The sequence below is a fragment of the Anser brachyrhynchus genome, assembly GCF_964034855.1.
Source record: "Anser brachyrhynchus genome assembly, chromosome: 1".
Classification (NCBI taxonomy): domain Eukaryota; kingdom Metazoa; phylum Chordata; class Aves; order Anseriformes; family Anatidae; genus Anser; species Anser brachyrhynchus.
This window is the reverse complement of record NC_137694.1, coordinates 151442888-151463020: the sequence shown is the minus strand read 5'-3', so window position 1 is coordinate 151463020 and position 20133 is coordinate 151442888. Positions and strand designations below refer to the sequence as shown.

Sequence of the window (20133 nt, the reverse complement as noted above, 5' to 3'; positions counted from 1 at the left end):
TTTGTCCCTTAATCTTCACCCAGAGGCTCTCAGCTTTGCCATCACCAACTGCAAGCTCCATACAGTCCAGCCTCTCCTCCACATACAGAGCCACCCCACAGCCTCGTCTACCCTGCCTGTCCCTCCTGAGGAACCTGTAAATGTCTATTACAACACACCAGTCACAGGACTCATCCCACCAGGTTTCGCTTATGATATTGTATCTCTGTGACTGGGCCAACACTTCCAGCTCCTCTAATTTATTCCTCATGCTGTGTGTATTGGTGTAAAAGCACTTCAAATGCACCTCATTGTACTTAACACCTTGTGGAGCAGACTAAAGGACCTCACTAGGGCACAGTCCCTCTGATTTTGGCACACTATCCCATAGCTTATCACCAGCAGACCTGGTTTTATCCCTTTCCCCCTTTGACTCTAGTTCAAAGCCCTATCTATCAGCCCTGTTAACTCCTGGGCAAAAATCCTTTTACTCCTCTGAGAGAGGTGCATCCCATCTGGTGCCAGCAGGCCTGGTGTTGCGTAGACTTTCCCGTAATCAACAAAACCAAAGTTCTGCCAGTTGCACCAGTCCCGAAGCCACATATCGATGAGCCAAGTCTGCCTGTCAACAATGATCCCTCCTATCAGAAGGACAGAGGCAAACATGACCTGTGCCCCTGATTCTTTAAACAGTCATCCCAAAGCCCTAAAGTCCCTTTTGATTGCCCTTGGACTTCTCCTTGCTTCTCCAGACTTACAATAATGGAAAACTAAAGGATATTGCATTATTAAATTACCAGGAAAATGTCCAGCTCTTTCAAATAACAGGCTAATTGTACTTTAACTAACAGAAAATTAAATTAATTGCTTTTGAAAATAGCTAGAACTTCTTAGATATATAGACATAGTTAATTATTATATTAATGATGAAAAGTTGTGAATGCAAAGCAAAAAGTTGAGATTTGGAAATCCTGTGTCTCATGGTGGATGGAAGGTCTTACTCTTCCTTTTCTTCTCTGGGCCAGGTGCCCTGAGTAGGCACGTCCCTGGAGAATATCCTTTTGAAATGAGGAGGTAATGAGTCATGAAGTCTCTGGATGTGATGGGTGATGTGAAATGTATTACATCAAGGAGCTGGGTCTTGGAGGAGAATAAGGATATGAAGCAACCAAATTTATCTGCCCTCTTGATCAGTCTTGACTATAAAGAGAGGAAATACATTTGTTATTCTTGCTTATAAAAAGAAGACATACTTGATGTGAGTTTGATACTGTTTTCCCTGTATGACTGCAATGGCATGTATAATAAAGTTCATTTTAACAATAAATATTTATTTTCTATATTGTATCATTTGGATCATACAAAAATAAGTTTGTTATGATTCCATGATAATGGTTTAACCCAGTTCATACAGTAGCACTAAAATGTCTTTGCAGAGTTCATTTAATATTGGTGGTTTTTTTTCTTTCTTTCTTTTTTTATTTTTCCTTCCAAATATGAATTTCTTGCTGTCTTATAAAATAAGGGTAATATACTGGTAGCTTCACTGATTTCCTGTAGAGATGTAACATGAATTACATTTTCTTAAGTAATATGCAGATTTTTTTTAATTTTTAATTTTTAATTATTTTTTAATAAGGAATATAATATCAAAGCAGTTTATTATCAAGGACAAAAGGATTGGTCACTTTACAAAGAGAAGTTATTTTCCAAAGCATTCATGGCAGAACATATTTATAAAATGGTGGGGGAAATGAATAAAAATAAATCCATCAAAATTATAAATAATTTAAATATATATTTTTAACTGGCTTTTAATTTGTTCAGGAAATTTTGTTCTTACATACCAGACTATCACTTGCTAAGAAGCCACACACAAGTTTTCACTTGCCTTTTCATTGTTACATAAATTGCATAATTAAATTACAGAACTGTGTGTCTATGCCTAGTAATTCTTCTAGTGTCTCAGAATACATCTCTGTACTTCATTCAGCTGTAGCTCCAGTTTTAAATATTTCTGAAATCAATATTTTCTTCTGAATTTAGTTTTTCTTAGAGGACCTGATTTATTTACTGGGTATGAAAGCTTCCACTCAAAAATAAAAACAAAAACGGAAAACAAAAATCCCACAGCCAATCCAGAGAATTCTATTTGGAGTACAGCTTTGCTCCTGGTAAATTTTACAAAACCTTCCAAGGAAGCCAAGGCCTCTCTGAAGTATTTGAAGAGCAGCTTAAGTTAAATGGCTAATTATGCATATTATTCAAATTTAATGGTCACTGTGATAAAACTTGCCTGATAATCTTTATTAAATTATTCTTAGATTAAAATGATAGTATGAAAACATCTATGCAACTGACATGAAGATATGTACTCTCATTCTGGAAACAAAGATTTCTAAGAGTACAAATGCTCAGGAGATATTAAGCAGGCGGCAGCAGAAAGCAAGAGGGCATGGATGAGGACTGGATAAACTAAGCAGACAGAAGTGTGGTTGAAAAGGTCTTTACCTGATAGGCCTGGTAAATGCATTTACTTTTAGACTAGAGTATAAACTAGTGTAGTCTCATGAAGCTTATTAAGGAAAGTGGAAAAATTGAGCCCTAAACTAAGATGGAAAATATATTAAAAACAAAAAACAACCAAACAACCAAGCAAAATGAAACAAAAGAAAACAAACAAACAAACAAAACAACAACCAACCAACCAACCAACCAAAGCAGAGTTCTTGAAATAACCTTATATGTATATCAAGAGCTTAAAGTGTTTTGGTTTTACTTACGCATTCTCTGTTTCTTCCTTCTCATCCCCACATGAATAATGAGCAGTCAGAGAAAATATTTATTTTTATGTTCCAAAAGGTTGTCTTAAAATAGGAGGTATACTTAACTGGCATTCATTTTTACCTGATGAAACACACATAAAATGAAACTTTGCTCTTGTTGCAGCCAGGGAGAATTTGAGCACAGGTTGGAAATAAAGTCAAGGCCTCACCTCTCTTTAGAAGTAGGAAGACACTGCTGGTCCACTGATTTTAATCTAGTCAGCAGGTGAAACTACTCTCATTCACAACATCCAAAGCTATTAATGGCAGGAAAAGTCTGACCTCAGAGCATTTTTACATGAAAAAGCAGTTTGTAATAAAACTATGTTGAAATAAATAAATGTTGTAGATATCATTTATGCATTGTATGCATCTACCTGTGTGAGCAAGCGGTTAGGTCAAAAACGCGAGTGGCTGTGAAGGCGTGAATAGAGATCTCATATCTACAGGTACCAGACCATGGGAAAACCGTGAGGCTTCTGGCTTATTTCTGCATAATATTTACAGCTTGGATTGCTACAAATAAGTTTCAGTTTTCATCTGTTGTTTGATATAGTACAACAACTTAAGACTGCTTTACTGTATTTTGGCTCATCTTATCAAGAGTGTCAGTGCTGATGTCCACAAATATGTTGCCATCATTTGCTGTCATCCAAAATAATTCCTGAAACATTTGAAATCTGACTTGAAAATGTCTCTGTACTTACCTCTTTGACCTGTTGTTCTGTTATCCATCCATCCTGTCTGAGAATAACAAATCTTTGTGTGAGCAGACAGACAAATATCTAATACCACTTTTTAATTTAGATCTTGGTTGTAAACTGTTGAATATCTCATAGGTAATAAAAACATATATTTTTCACATTTCACATATACATGATCTAAAAACTAAATTCTTTTCTTTTGTGGGCATCAATTTCCATTTTTTCTAGTGTTATTCCCTTCCTAAGCAATCTGAGATGAACAGCTGCTATGTTACACAGTACAGATATTATGAGGATATATGAGGATATTACCTCAATCTTTATATTTTGTCAGAAGTATTTTATGAAACAAGTAGCTGTAGTTAAGATCATAACACAAAATCTATTTTGTGTGTGCATGTTCATTTGTTTTTCTTTTGAGGAAAAAAGAAAGTTGTTTAAGTGTTTATTATTCATTATTTAAAATCACTGTTGCCCCCCAACACCTTGGGTTTCAGTTTATTCAGAATTCCTTAGTACCCAAAGAGTCAGACTCACTGTTTGCATCTTTAAATTTATTCTCAGTAGAGCATTATTTTTAGTATTTTTTTTCACAATCTTTAACAGTTTCTCCTGTCATTTTGAAAACATTTTTTTTCTGAGTCATCGTAATAAATTATTTCATCAAAGTTCTCTGTAAAAAATTAAAGATAGTATTACTTGTTTAACTAAAGTTGCTATAATAATACAATATTTAATATATTATTACAATTTACATATATATATATATATTTTTTTTTTTTCTGTCAGGACCACTTAGCCCTCTTTTCAATGCTAAGAATCATAGGACATTCCATATAGTTAAAAAACACTGATGCCATTTTAGCCCATTTGAAATAAAATCCAGTCCTTAACTTTGAAGAAAGAAAAAATAAAAGAAAGAAAGAAAAAGAAAACAAGGTTAAACACAGTCGATTAAACTTGCTTTTAACATGAGCTTTCTGTTCATACAGTTAGGGAATAACAGAAGAGTAGAATAATTTTAATTGCAAATCTGGTTACATAGGCATGTAATTTGTAGCTGCATAGTTCAATATGAATCTTAAAAAGGCCAAAAATCAGTTTTTAAACAAACAAAAACAAACAAACAAACAAAAATCAAATAAAACCAAGCAGCTTCTGTAGAACTACATAAATTAATTGCCGTTAAGGGCTAATTATTAAAAAATGTAATTATATTTTTTAAATTTAATTTTCATTTGTAGGAGTTAATTTTTCTTTCTATATATATTTTTCTACTTATATTTATAATCCTGTGTAAGTTTTTGCATATTCAAACCCTGAATGAAGCTTGTTAGATTTAAGAAAAAGAAAGGTCTATCAAATCAAAGCTCAAAGCTTTGGCTCAACATGACTTTTGCATAGAGCTGCAGCTAATTATTTGACTAACCACTTGGACAAACCTTTGGAACATTTCAATCTTTCAGCTGTTCACATGCTTATTTATCTTATTGATGTGAGTTTATAAGTGTTCAAAGGGACTTTGGGCTTTCCAAAACCTCCTTGATGTCAGTGGAAAAACTTGCACTGAAATTGGCAGGTTTTCTTCCATGGCATTAATCCTAGTTCCATCTAAATGAAAAACAAGAGTCCCAATGAACTCAGTGGATCTGTGGACTAGTGATGGATAGAAAACTGGTGGGACAACTACATCTCTCTGTTAAAGAAAACAATAAAAATCCGCACATGTAGCAAAATATAATTGTAGGAGAGCTTTGCACCTTATCAAATGCATTTAATTTTTCAGAAAGCTTCTCTTCTAAGGCTAAAATATGTCCGAGGTCAGACTGGTGACTCTGATGCTCCGTCAGAGAAACAAAAAGGTGGAGGGAGGGAGGGAGGGAAGGAATGAAAGAAAGACATTTTTTTCTTTGCTTTTACTGCCTTCTCCAAAACCCACAAGATCTAGTGACTTTTTTCTGTTGTTCACTGGCTTGATATCTTCCAATGGATATAGTTGCTCTGCTTTCATTTCAGTAGTTTTCCTAGCAAGCTGATTAGTACCCGACAATAGTTAAGTACCAGTACTACAGAGCAGCTTGTAGTATATTATCCAATAAGGTGCTAAGTGCTCGTCACCATCAAATAAAATGATTAGAAATGAGTATACTTGGTTGAAATCCTGTATTCCCTCTGCAAATTATAATCAATGATGTAAAAATTATGTAATGTTACTAGGTTATTGCCTGCTTAATTTATAATCTGTCAAAATTCCTCAGAAGAGGAAAAAGAGTATCTCTCTCCCACATGAGTACAGTAACCAGACCTTGCATATTTTTGCTGGGCCAATTAATAATTCATGAATTTGAGTCTACTGGAGAAACATCAGAAAATGAACAGATAAAATTATATTTTTTTTTCTCTCTTCCTTTCATTAAAGGGTAACCAGATGATTAGAGCACTGATGTTCATCCAGGTGAAACTCATTCACTGCTTTTCAGCTGTCATGGTGTAATCACTTCATCCTCCATCTGTATTTTGTGCTAAAGAGTTGCTGTAGAAGCCCAAATAAAGAAAAACAAAACGAAACCCACAAACATTTCAGAAATGTGAATCCCTGTTGAAGATAGGTGCTTCCTTGATATTAAAGCACAGTTGTGAGAAGGCAGGACTAAAATAAAACTGTTCTAAGACCACTAGCTTAGGTGAGACATTCCTCAGTAATTTCCCCTTCTTAAATCACCAACTCTTATTGTGTATCACACTTCTTCCAGCTTGCTTAATTTAGAAATTTAGATTCACTGGTTATAAGATACATGAGTTTGGTGCTGTGATGCTCAGTATTGTCTGACTAAAGAGATATTTAAATAAATCTTGCAGCAGTGTTTTAAGACATCATTTCTCTCTGCCACCTGCTTTATCCCCCTGAAAAGAAAGTACCCTTTTTGTTTCTTCACTTTTACGGTTACAGTCTCAACAGAAAGGTATGTATGCCTGTGTGACAAATCTTGCCTGTTGCCAAAAATTGCCTGTTGGCAATCTTGTCTTCACAAGTGCTCCTCATTTTGCACTTGGGACATCATGTCTTCCCTTCTGCTGATCCTACTTCAAGACAATAAATCCCAGCAAAAGCACGTGGAGGGGCAGCAGGGAGCAGAACCATCTGAATTGCAGCAGAGAGGTTCAACAGTGATTTGTTGTCAAATTGCTGTCCCTTCTGATGAGCTAATTCTTGGTGAGAGAATAGTGAAAGGACATATACTGCTGGTAAAATCTTCATCCTTACCTGGAGGGCTGGTTGCAAAGCCTGCATATTGTTTTTATCTTATTTCAGTTGTCTGGGGAGTTCGACACACATGTCTCTCAAAGTACACTAGCAGATCCCCTGATCTTTTTCATGGGCTCCTGGCAGACTGGAGATATGAGTAGGGCAAGTGCAGTCCCTCTAAAGTGGAAATTGAGTCACTGTGCATTTGTCCCAGAAATGAATGTAGCATTAGGAGAAAGAGTCTAGTGGCTCAAATTGAAGCAAAATCATCACTCTGAATGGAGACTCTCCTATCTGAACCATAGCCAAGGCCTCCTGTGCTACTGACACCCTGCTGGAGAACTTTTCACAAAAGTCAAGGTTTTGAATGAAAAGTTCAGAAGAATAATGAATAAGATAATAGGAGGCAGGATGATGGAATGAATAACCAAATATACCCCTTCCTCCCCCCTCCCCTCCATTTTTTTTTTAATTTTCTTATTACAAAATGTTTTTCTGCTGCTGGAATTCTACCTGGAAATTCACAGTCCATAGTAGAATGCAGTAATTTTGCCCCGTTTCTTTTACAGGTCTCATCCTTTGGTGTTTTCACTCTACAGTATGCTGTACTCGTAATAATTGTGGTGAAGATTTATTTGTGTGTCTCTGTGTCTTAAAAGTGAACTATTACTATATCGATATACACCTACATATGTATCTTTTTTACGTCTCTATTTTGAAGAAATATATTTTTCAAGTTGGCTCAAATCTTTTATTTATTTATTTAATTATTTTTATTTCATCACCCACAGTAGTTCCTTCTTTCTTGTGATCCCTACAGGGACAGATAGAGCTTGTTAACAATTGAAAAAAAAAATCTGGAAAAATTAGAAGTGTTCAGCAAATGTGATTGCTCAGAGTTGTTGCAGAATATGTTGGCAAATTGAATCCTTCAGCTGAGATGATATGTGTTCTAGTCCTATTTGCCATCCAAAAATCTAATTTTTGTGAAAGCTATCATAGTCAGAGATGAACATATAATTTTTCCAAACTTTTCTAACATAATGTTGTTTCCTGACAGCTACTGTCAGACAACAGAGCCTCTCGTTACCACAGAAAGGCTATTTAATTTCATCTCAGCATTGATAAGATTTCTGCTAGCTTGTCCACTGTACTCCTAGCAAAATTTTGAAACCCTCTTTCTCCAAACTAATAAAACAGTAGACAACAATAATAAACCAGAACCATTCATAATGTATCATTGCCAGTCTCTAGTCAAGACTAATTTTACCAAGGTTGAACCCAGTGATCCTTTGTTGGTGCACTACGCCCATGAGCAATTCCTGAGTAAAGACTATGGGACACCAAATGTAGACCTATATGCTACAGTGAACTTTTTGTAGTTGCATGCTTGTACCTGTAGCAAGGCCCACTGAAGCCAGCATAATTGAGCCCAGCTCTAAGCCTGCCCGCGCAGAGCTCATTGCAGGGCCATAGTACTAATGAGACATACAGTGAAAGCTGCAGTAAGGACCAGGCCCCCTCAGAGTTATCTTCCTTAGGTGGCTCTTCATATGTATCTTGAAATTCCCTAAGGTATATTGGTTTCACTTTCCTTTAAGCTACCTCTGCTTGGCAGATGAGATTTGGTTGTGCTTTGGGCAGTCACTTAAGACAGGTTTCACTGTAAGCTTGTTTGCATGTACATAAGCTGTCTTCAGCTCTTACGATGAGCAGATATCTTCTGTGCAGGAAGGCAACATTCACAAACAGGACGTTATCATAACAAACACAAAGTGAGCAGAAGACAATGTCCTTGTCCCTCACTTTTTAATAAAAGAGTATAACTATATAAGCTAAGAGTCACATGACGTACCAAATGAAACCTGCCAGCTCTGCTATTTGATATCCATCTCTCATTCTTTCTCTTTTAATAATTTAGAATAAGATTACTTTTAACCCTCAAGAAGGAATTTCTTGAAAGCTTGTGTTTGGTTTGTATATATTGTTCCACATATTCTTTGGCAGCTGATGGCTTGGTTTCATCATTTATAGAAATAATACTTCATTCTAACTTTTTGTTTGTTTTTGTCTTTAAATTATGGTGTGCAGGACAGCCTTAACCTGCCATAATTAATAAAAAATAAAATAGTGTCTCTTTAATCAAAGAAAAACATCAATATAATGCATTACCAAATGCAAATGCAATAAGGAATAACATATAGCTCTGGTTATGTTATATGACATTTGGCTTAGCAGTATTAATATATTGCACAAAATCTGGATTCTCCCTATTGCAGAAGATAAGACAATAGAAGACATGGGAAATATCTCTCTTCCATATGATTGTAAAATAAATATTCTATTTTTTTCTTTTTTTTTCTCATCAATAATTTGCAGAAATATTTTAGTATTACTTGCTTGTTAAGCCAGTTCTTTATCATGTATGTATTAGGCATACAGTACAAGGAGAAATGGAACAAGATGGCAGTTATAGCAGTGGCAAGATGCAAATTTATTCTGGCAAAAAATTAATATGTGCACAATATCAAGCATGCTTAAGTTTGTGCCAGGAAAACTATTACGAATGAGGAATGGATGGAATGAAATTTTGCATCATACATGATTACGTGTTGCTTAACTTCATAGAAGAGTCCTGGTCTACTCCTGATGTCCCAGATGCCACCAAGAGAAGCAGTATACCACACTGCTGGAGTGAAAATGGCAACATATACCCCACCAGCAGTCATCTCTACAACATGACTCTTTGTTTCAAAAATTAAAGAAACAAACCCCAAAAAAGATGACAGAGAAAAATTACAGATCATTGAACTGCAGGCACTGACTCCAGGTGGGAAGGGGAGGAATTTACTGCATCTTGTAAGTAATAATTGAAAGTCTGCAATTGCTTCCTGCTTCTTTTTGCCCAACATTAATTTGGCTACTTTATTCACGTAATGATGTTGTCACTGTTTTTCCTCATGTCTCTCATATTCTATGACACATGACTGAGTGTAGCCAAGCAGTCATATTTTTCACTGACACCGCTTGAAAACATTTTTATAGAAAAATTAGGATGAAGGATGAAGAAGAGCAGGAGAGAGGAAAGCAAATGCCCTAAAAATAGCTCTCTACATTAATTCACCATGAGGCAAAACAGAAATAATAACTCTTCTCCATGTGCCAATTCACTTGGGATGAATCCGACTTGCTAGTGTATTGGTACAGTATAAGAACAGATGATAATGATTAATCTTGTGAACAAAAATCTATGAGGAACATCACAGAAATGGATGTTGGATGGCCTTTGCACAGCAGAGGTAGATAAAGGTTATAACAAACTGTTTACTGACCATGTACACTTGAATTAAGAGGTCAGTTGAACAAGAGCTCACCTAGTAAGAGCTTTCTCAGTAATGTGACTCAGCTGTTTACAGTACCAGAGCACTGCCCAGTTATTGCTCCATCACTTTTCAATAATATCTCTATCCTTTCAAAAGTCTATATTCTACCATTAGTTAAGGCTTTTTCGTTTACATTTCTGCATTTTTCCCACTTTTTGCATCAATTCAATATAATTAATATATGTGTCTCTAACAGAAAATAGAATAACTGAAAAGCACCATCTTTTATTGAACAAAATATACCATATGGAAGGAAGGAAGAGGAGAAATTATAGAAACAAACCAGTGCTGAAGAATTTTGCATTAGCTGGTGCTTTTTGTTGTTGTATTTGCACAGATCTTTTTAGGTTCCTCAGTCCGGGTTATAATAAAACACTATCAGAACAAATACTTTTGAAAATATTTGAGCTTTTGCAGTTTAACGTGTGCATCTTGAACCGCTTAAGCAGCATGGTTATCTTCTCCCTTTTTTTTTTTTTTTTCTCCAGAATTTAACAGACCATAAAGTGTATACAAAAACACATATTATGCACCAGTGATTAAATGTTCTTACAACATTAATATTTATCAAGGGGTATTTCATAGCTAGAAAGTAGATAACTATATTTTATTTCCTAAGAGAACATTTCCTATAATTTTCCTTCATCTCCCAGCTACACAGCAAACATCTCTAAAGTGCACTTCCTAAGTGTAGTTAGAGAATAGGAAGGAATGTAAAGTTTTTAAAAACAGCCCTTATTAACTTTTCCTTCCATTGATTCTACTGTAAACTCTAAAAAGCCTTTTTAAAAAGCAAACTCTCATACACTCAGCAGGTGAAATGTTCCCACAAAAATAAAAATAAACAAATTAAAAGCCACTCCAAACAATGAAAAAGCAGAAGATTACAATCTTTTCTCTTGACTATTCATATCCTAGTATATCTTTATGGTTTTATTGCACATTTATGAAAATGGTTGTCCTACATATATAAACAAAATAGTTTATTTATCTGTGCTAACACATTCTTGTGCACCCTTGATAACTAGAGTAACTTTCAACAACATGTAGATTTTAGAAAAACAATGGAATTAAAACCAAAAATACTATGTGTTGTAGATGCCAAAATGCTTCTAGTGTAATTTTGTTGAGACAAAAATATTTGGATTTTGGAAGCTCTTTGCTCCCATTCCTTATGGAAAACTGCTGGTTATGTGACAGCAGGAAAACTCAAAACGTAATTCACAATGAATGCCAATCCTTCACCTCCAATATGAAGGCTTCCCAACTACTCAACTTGCTGAGCTTAACTGGTTTTACATAGCATGTCTAAAAGAGGCTGCTCCTGTTCAACTGACCAGTGAGAAAGGACTGGACTTCTTCAAAATGGGTATTGGAGCAACAGTTTGTTATATATTTTTTTACATTTTTAACTGTCCGATCTCACCTTGTAAGGAGAGCACTTATTTGTTCAGCTAAAAGGAACCCCCTTCATGCTCCTTTTGGGTTTGCTCAGTCAACTGGTTTGTGCAACAGTGGCAGAGGCACACTGGAATTGTGTACCCATTCATTGTGATTACACAAACAGAAGCAAGTGTATGTTCTGTAAGAGGAGATGGGGAAGGGAAAGGAGATGAATGGTTCCCATGGGTAAGAGGACAGTTAAATTTGTTTGTTTGATTTTTTTTGTCTTTTTGTCTTTTTTTTCATTTTTTAAAATTTTTATTTTATTTCGTTGTTCTTTTTGTTTTTTTTTTTCTTTTTTTCTCTTTTTTTAATTTAATTTTATTATTATTATTATCATTTTGTTGCTATGTCATGGAATCATAGCAGTCATTCCTCTAATAGAAACTGACAGGACATAAAAGACAGAACTATCAGATGAACACACACAATGACTAGAAATATATCGACAGAGAAAAGACTTAATTTAGCTTTGAGAAACCGTCCCAAAAATAAAATCCTGTATTAACAAGTGCAAAAAACAAACAAAAAAGAAACTCCAAACATTAAAACACAGTGTATAAAATGGTGTGAGAAATTTAAGTCACCATACAGCCTTTTAGTCAATAAAAAGCTGTGTTCTTGTGTCCTTGTTGTTTGGGTAGTGGCCCATTCTTTTCTTTTTACCCAAATGGTCATTCAAGAAGAGATCTGAAGGTAAAGCACTCAGTCATTGCTATTTCTGACTGTAGTCAATAGGGCCTCTTGTATTTCTATGATATAAGATGAATCCATTTTTTTGTTGTTTTTATTCCTCATTGGTTGAATTATCTTCCAAAGTTGCTATGCCTCCAAAGCCCAGTCCCGTTGAGTTCTGTGCTGCTGAGACTGTAAGTACTGTATGTAAGAGAATTAATACAAGAACACACAGTTTAAGTCTGCTGTTACACAGTCTTGATGCTGATGAAACTGTGAGCGATGTCCTGTGACATATTGTTGAGCCACTTGTTTTTATAGTCCCTTTGGATTGATGATCTGATAATAGTCCCCATCTGACATCACAGCATTCTGGTTCTGCATTGGTTGGATAGTTTTCATAGAGCCCTGTAGGGTAAACACAAGAAAAAAATAAGCATCAGACACAAAAAAAAGATGGCAGAAGTTGGCAGGTCAAAGGAACATTTGATAGCTTAGATACCTTAGCCTAAGCTATTGAATCCAGATCTTTCAGTTAGCTTCAGGCTCTCAAAATCTACTCTCTTCAGCTTCTCTCTCAAAAAGCTTACCATTTTGCATAATTAGGGATATGCATAGTTTAGGAAGCAGCATCACATGATCACATGATCACAGGAAGCAGCATCACATGATCATTCAACAGGGAGCATAGTTGTAGGAAGAAATGAAGCTAAAAAACAGTCATTGAGTTCCTCAACAAAATATGACATTTGCATTCTTCCTTTTTGAGTGAATGAAGTAACAACTAATCAAACCAGACATTTTCACAAAAACAGAAAAGATCTTGAAATTATTGCTCCATCTGTGAGCACATACCAATAATATGGAATCAATCTATGAAAAGGTAGACATAAAATAAGAAATATTGGTATACTGACAACACTGACAGTATTGACTGTCAAACCACTAGAGATCCAACAGTTTCACAGGAAGAGCTTGCTTACCCTTCCTCAGCTGAGTTCTAGCTGGGAGGATCTCTTCAGTGTATCCCAGAGGTGAAAAAAAAAGCTTTTCTTACAGTGCAGTAATTGGATCTCCTGATATTTCTTACTGTAGAAGTAGGTAATTTCTGGCTTTGGAGCTTTACTGAATTACTTAGCCTGATCTCATTACATATTTTTATAATGTTAGAGGAATTCTGTCTTTTCCAAATGACACAACTGTCTTTTTGGAAATTGTCAATGTTGTACATGTTACTGTATAGGACAATAACAAAACCAATGTTGTGTTTACTTCTCGTATATCTTCTTTACTGATAAACTAAAAGAAGCTAACTTAACCCATTTAACATATGGCCAAATACAAGAATGTCTAATATAATGGACAAAAAAACTTTTCTCCATTTAAACTGATGTTGGAATAGATTTTGTAGTAGCTACTTACTCTTGGGTGTTGTGAGGTTTTACTAAAATATAACCTGTGCTGAAATTTTGGGATGAAGATTTTGAAAGCAATTACTTAACTGCTATAATTTATAAACTACTTTTTGTAACAAGGATTACATTTTGTCTAAAGCATCACAACAATCACATTATTTTCAAAAAGCAAAGCCTACAAGCTTAGGCATAACTTTCTTAGATCCATAGTGCTTGAATTATGTGAATACCCTATAAAGAAAACCAGCACACCTTAAAATAATATAAAACTGAACTCTTTCATTCCTACTTCCATAATATGGATCTTAAATTCAACAAAAAAAATGCATTAGGTATGCTGAGCATGTTAAAATGCAGGTTAAACCTAGACTGGCACTTTTTATTCCATAACTGAATAATCCCCCAAAATGTCATATATGAATCCATATAAAGTTTCTTTTATTTTGGCTTCAATTAAGTTTATGAAGATGTAGAAATGAGAACAGTTCATTTGATGTCATATGAAGTCTGGGTTTACTCTGTAGGTGACCTGGTGTTCACCAGTGCAGAAGAGCTCATTAAAGAGATTAAGACTGGAAGAAGCCTGGATTGCAGTGACCACACCCTGGTTGAGTTTGTGATCTTGAGGTATATGGGCCTGGCTAAGAGCATAGTCAAGACCCTGAAATTTCGCAAAGTGAACTTCCAGCTGTTCAAAGAATTAGTGGATGAGATCCCACGGCATACTGTCCTTAGGGACAGAGGATCTGATCAGAACTGGCAACTCTTTAAGGATATTTTTCTTAGAGCAGAGGAGCTCTCTATTCCCATATGTAACAAATCAAGCAGGGAAGGTAGGAAACGAGCATGGCTTAAAAAGGAACTGCTGGTCAAACTTAGGCAAAAGAAGGAAATGTACAGACAGTGGAAGCAGGGTCATGTGTCCTGGGAGGAGTACAGAAATGCTGTCCAGATGTGCAGGGATGGGATCAGGAAAGCCAAGGCACTGACAGAGCTAAATTTGGCAAGGGATGCAAAGAATGACAAGAAGGGGTTCTGTAGGTACATTGGCCACAGAAGAAAGACTAAGGAGAGCTTGCCACCTCTGAAAAATGAAGATGGAGAACTGGTAACAACAGACATGGAGAAGGCAGAGGTACTTAACAACTACTTTGCCTTGGTCTTTACTGGCGGTTAGGTTTCTCACATCTCTCATGTCCCCAAACCTCTAGGTGGGGCTGGAGCAGCAGAGTCCCTCCCACAGTAAAAAGCAAGTTTGGGATTTTCTAACACAACTTAACAACTACAAGTCTATGGGACCTGATGACATGCATCCCAGGGTCCTGAGGGAATTGGCTGATGTAGTTGCCAAGCCACTCTCCACCATATTTGAAAAATCATGGCAGGCAGGTGAAGTCACTGGTGACTGGAAAAAAAGGAAACATCACTCCCACTTTAAAAAAGGGTAGAAAGGAAGACCTGGGGAACTACAGAGCAGTGAGCCTCACCTCTGTACCTGGGAAGATCATGTAATGGATCCTCCTGGAGGCAATGTTAAGGTACATGCAAGACATGGAGGTGATCCAAGGCAGCCAGCACGGTTTCACCAAGGGCAAATCCTGACCAATCTGGTGGCCTTCTTTGAGGGAATGGCTCATTCAGTTGACAAACGAAGATTGACAGATGTCATCTCCTTGGACTTCTGTAAGGCTTTTGACATGGTCCCACATGACATCCTAATCTCTAAACTGGAAAGATATGGATTTGAAGGGTGGACCATCCAGTGGATAAGGAATTGGCTTGATGGCTGCACCAAGAGAGTAGTGGTCAAACGTTCTGTGTCCAGATGGAGGCTGGTGAAAAGTGGAGTCCCTCAGGGGTCTGTCTTGGGACCAGTGCTTTTCAGTATCTTCATCAGTGACATAGATGATGGGATTGAGTGTACCCTCAGCAAATTTGCAGGTGAAACCAAACTGAGTGGTGCAGTTGATACCAAAGAAAGAAGAGATGCCATTCAAAGGGACCTGGACAGGCTGGAGAAGTGGGATCATGTGAACCTAATGAGATTCAACAAGTCCAAATGCGAGTTTCTGCACTTGGTCCAGGACAATCCTGGACAGGAGTACAGACTGGGAGAAGAACGCATCGAGAGCAGCCCTGCCAAGACTGACTTGGGGGTTCTAGTGGATAAAAGGCTCGACATGAGCCAGCAGTGTGTGCTTACAGCCCATAAGGCCAACTGCATCCTGGTCTGCATCAACAGAGGAGTAACCAGCAGGTCAAGAAAGGTGATTGTTCCCCTTTGCTCTGCCCTTGTGAGGTCCCACCTGGAGTACTGCATTCAGGTTTGGGGCCCCCAGGACAAGAAGGATGTGGACCTGTTGGAGTAAGTCCAGAGGGGAGCCACAAAGATGATCAGAGGGCTGGAGCACCTATGAAGAAAGGCTGGGAGAGCTGGGGATGTTCAGCCTGGAGAAGAGAAAGCTCTGGGGTGACTTCATTGCAGCCTTTCAGTACTTAAAGGGAGCTTTTAAAAAGAATGGAGAGGGACTCTTTACTCAAGTAGATAATGATAGGACAAGGGGAATGGTCTTAAACTAAAAGAAAATTAGATTAAATATTAGGAGGAAATTATTCGCTCAGAAGATGGTGAGGCACTGGAACAGGTTGCCCAGAGAGGTTGTGGATGCCCCATTCCTGGAGGTGTTCAAGGCCAGGTTGAATAGGGCCTTGGTCAGCCTGATCGAGTGAGTGGCATCCCTGCCCATGGCAGGGGGATTGGAACTAGTTGATCTTTAAGGTCTCTTCTAACCTGAACCATTCTATGATTCTGTGATTCCGTGATTCTAAGATTCTACGAAATAATGCTTTTTTTTTTTTACAAATTTGGAGTCAGACACATAAAGCAGGGTACCAGCCCTCAAAAATGATTCATTTTATTATTTATTAACACAACAATTAATGTGTTTAATGTTTTTAAAGAAATTCTCTTATATTTTGGAATTTGTCATCATTTATTGCAAATATCATAAAGCAATCTTATTGCTAGTGTCATATTTTCTGAGACCCATCCTTTGTTTTTTGTGTGCACAAGTTTGTTAATGTGGTAATGTACTGGAAGTACCTTGCAAAGTAAGTCATGATGTGATCTGTTCTGTTACTGCAGTAGCTCAAACTATTAGCAGTAATTGAAGAGACAGAGAATGCTTAATGCTTTGATTCCACTGAGGCTTGCTTACTGTTCCAACTGTATTTCCTGCCTTTCTTGTTATAGGAAAACTCAGACTTCCTTTGATATCAAAGCTTATATATAAAAGTTGACAATCAAAAACTATTTAAATAGTTCTTCTGCACTTACTGAATTATAAATAAATTGAAGGCAACTCCACAGTCAAAACTGCATTCAACTTGTTCCTTAATGTAAAATTAAATTTCCTCTTTATTTCAATTCAGCAATTGTATTTAGGCTTTGAATTTACAGTTACATATTTAATAATCAATTAAATGTAGAACCACTGTTCATGACAGTTGCTGAACATTTAGATAAATTCAGTCAGAGCTTTGGCACTGAAATAAGAAAGCTTCACTATTGTGCTTCACCACATAGTCTATTGTAGCCATTGTATCTATCTTGGCCTCTTGGAACTAACTACTCACTCTGCTTAGTAAGAAGGTTACAAACATCAGTCTTACCAGAAACCCTGGAAAGCTGGCAACTTTAACCTTGGAAGGTTACAGAGAAAAAGATCATTTTGTTCTTTTATGTGGATACAGAATTCAGGAAAAGAAATTAAAAAGATACCTTTATCCAACAAACCACCAAGACTCACCTTCTCCTCTTCTGCCTTTATAGTTCAATTTGCAGGCATCATTACTCTGTACTACTTGAGTGTTTGGTAATTATATTTCTGAGGTTAACCTTTCATTACTGGCTCAAAGCTTGCTTTAATTTTCACATTTCACTTAACATTCTCAGCTCTGGATCTCCATTCCCCAACTTTTCCCTGCACTTTTCTATATTCCACCAGCGGAAACCTTAGTCCATACGGAGGATTTTGGATTTTTACTTATTTTGATATCAAAGCATTTTCCATACAGACATACTATCACTCATGAAGGTCATATAAAAACAATCTCTTTGCTTTGTAACAGGATACTTTTATTCACGTACATATAATTTTAATGATCAGCATGCAGTTATATCTGTAGGAAGTGTGTGTTACTAATTTTGATGCAAGACTTAAGGCTACTCATTTGACTGAGATTATGTTAATGGAGACATAACTATAGATAAATCCTATGTATCCTGCTCAGATGAATCATACTGAAAGAAAAAGGAATGACAGCATAAGCATCATTCATTTTGTGCAGAAACAGCTTTGGTGGAAAAGAAGGAAAATTCAAGCATGTTCTTATGCTGGAATTGAAGTCATAAAGACTGTATCTATATAAACATGGTTCGTTATGCTAGATCACCAGCTAACTCAGAGAATGCCATGGTTTCTGCATGAGTACTTGCATTTCTTTAGCAGAGGAACCAGCATGCAAAAGAAGTTGTTTCATTTGCACATCTCACCCCAACACTGAGGATTTATCATGCTTGGAGCTGGAAATGTATCTGTGGCAGGTGGTCTTTCTTGGACCACTTCTTGGTTTATTTCATACAGAAAGAGCCATGGCATCATAGTATTCTGCATCTTCCAGACATCATTAAAAGAAATTGCTCTGACTGATATATTTCTTGTCACAAGTATTTTGGAAAGACTCAGAAACAAAACAGATTTTTGTTATATGTTCTTTTCCTCTTTTTCTTTCTATATTACTATAAACTATGGTCCTTTTAAATGTAGATTTCTGTTTCATTTTGAATGATATACCAAGCTTGTGCCTGAAGAAAAGAACATGAGCTAGAAGAATAAATCAGAGAGGTGGATGCAGTACACCAGAAGTTTTGAATGCTCCGATTTGCACAAAGTAAATAGTGTCTGCCAAGAATAATCCAGCCAGCAGTGACATCATTGCATCAGAGAATTCCAACATACTGCATGACATTTCTCGTTCTGAGGAATTATTTCTGAGATTTCAATATTAGCATTTTCCAACTACAAAAGGAAAGAGAACTCATTAGACATTTTTGACTAGATTTCATTGCTTGCTTAGATCTGATCTGGAAGCTAGATCGCTTTGATCCTATCCAGATGGTCCTCTCAATTTCCAAATTTCTGTGTCTGTGACACATTATGATGCTTCTGTTCAGATATATATTTAAAAACCCTTCATATTATAAAAAGCAATAAATTTAAATGTAAAGCATAGCTTAAAGATAAATAAATTATACTTTAGTCAAAAAGAATCTAAACCTGTCCTCTTTTAGTTTAAATCCATTACTCCTTGTCCTGTCACTACACTCCCTGTTAAAATGTCCCTCTCCAGCTTTCCTATAGAACCCCTTTAGGTACTGGAAGACTGCTATAAGGTCTCCCCAGAACCTTCTTTTCTCCAGGCTGAACAACCGCAACTCCATCAGCCTCTCTTCATAGAAGAGGTGTTCCAGCACTCTGATCATCCTCTTGGCCCTCTGCTCCACTCACTCTACTAAGTCCATGTCCTTCTTGTCCTGGAGGCTCAGAGATGAATGCATCACTCCAGGTGGTGTCTCACGAGAACAGAACAGAGCGGGAGAATCACCTCCCTTAACCTGCTGACCATGCTTGCTTTGATTCAGCCCACGATACAGTTGTCTTTCTGGGCTGCAGGTGCACATTGTTGGCTCATGTTGAGCTTCTCATCAACCAACACCCCCAGGTCCTTCTCAGAGCTGCTCTCAATTCATCCTTCGCCCAGCCTGTATTTGTGCTTGGGATTGCCCCAGCCCAGGTGCAGGACCTTGCATTTGGCCTTATTGAACTTCATGAGGTTCACATAGGCCCACTTCTCAAGCTTGTCTGTGTCCCTCTGGATGGCGCCCCTTCCCTCCACCATGTCAAACAAACCACTCAGCTTGGTGTTATTGGTAAATTTGTTGAGGGTGCACTCCATCCCACTGTCCATGTCACCGACAAAGATGTTAAACAGCACCTGTCCCAGTACCAACCCATGAGGAATTCCACTTGTTACTGATCTCCATTTGGACATTGAGCCATTGGCTGCAACTCTTTGAGTGCAACCATCCAGCCAGTTCCTGACCCACTGAGGTGTCCATACTTCACATCTTTCCAATTTAGAGACAAGGATATGCAGGGCAGTGTCAAAAGCTTTGCACAAGTCCAGGCTGATGATGTCAGTTGCTCTTCCCCTACCCAGCAATGCTGTAACCACATTGTAGAAGGCCATCAGATTTGTCAGGCACAATTCATTCTTAATAAAGCCTTGCTGGCTGTCAGCAATCACTTCTCTATTTTCCATGTGCCTTAGTACAGTTTCCAGGAGGACCTACTCCATGATCTTGCTGGGCACAGAGGTGAGATCCACTGGCCTGTAGTT

General features: G+C 37.1%; 1 protein-coding gene across 1 annotated transcript in view; it reads right to left on the bottom strand.

Moving 5' to 3' along the window:
- Positions 1–1705: 1705 nt before the first annotated feature.
- Positions 1706–20133, bottom strand: part of NALF1 (NALCN channel auxiliary factor 1) — a 518224-nt gene continuing 499796 nt past the window's right edge. Inside the window, exon 7 of the mRNA XM_080577529.1 lies at positions 1706–12664. Within this exon, the coding sequence (XP_080433655.1) occupies positions 12369–12664 (296 nt within the window). The 3' untranslated portion in view covers positions 1706–12368. The remainder of the gene's footprint in view (positions 12665–20133) is intronic.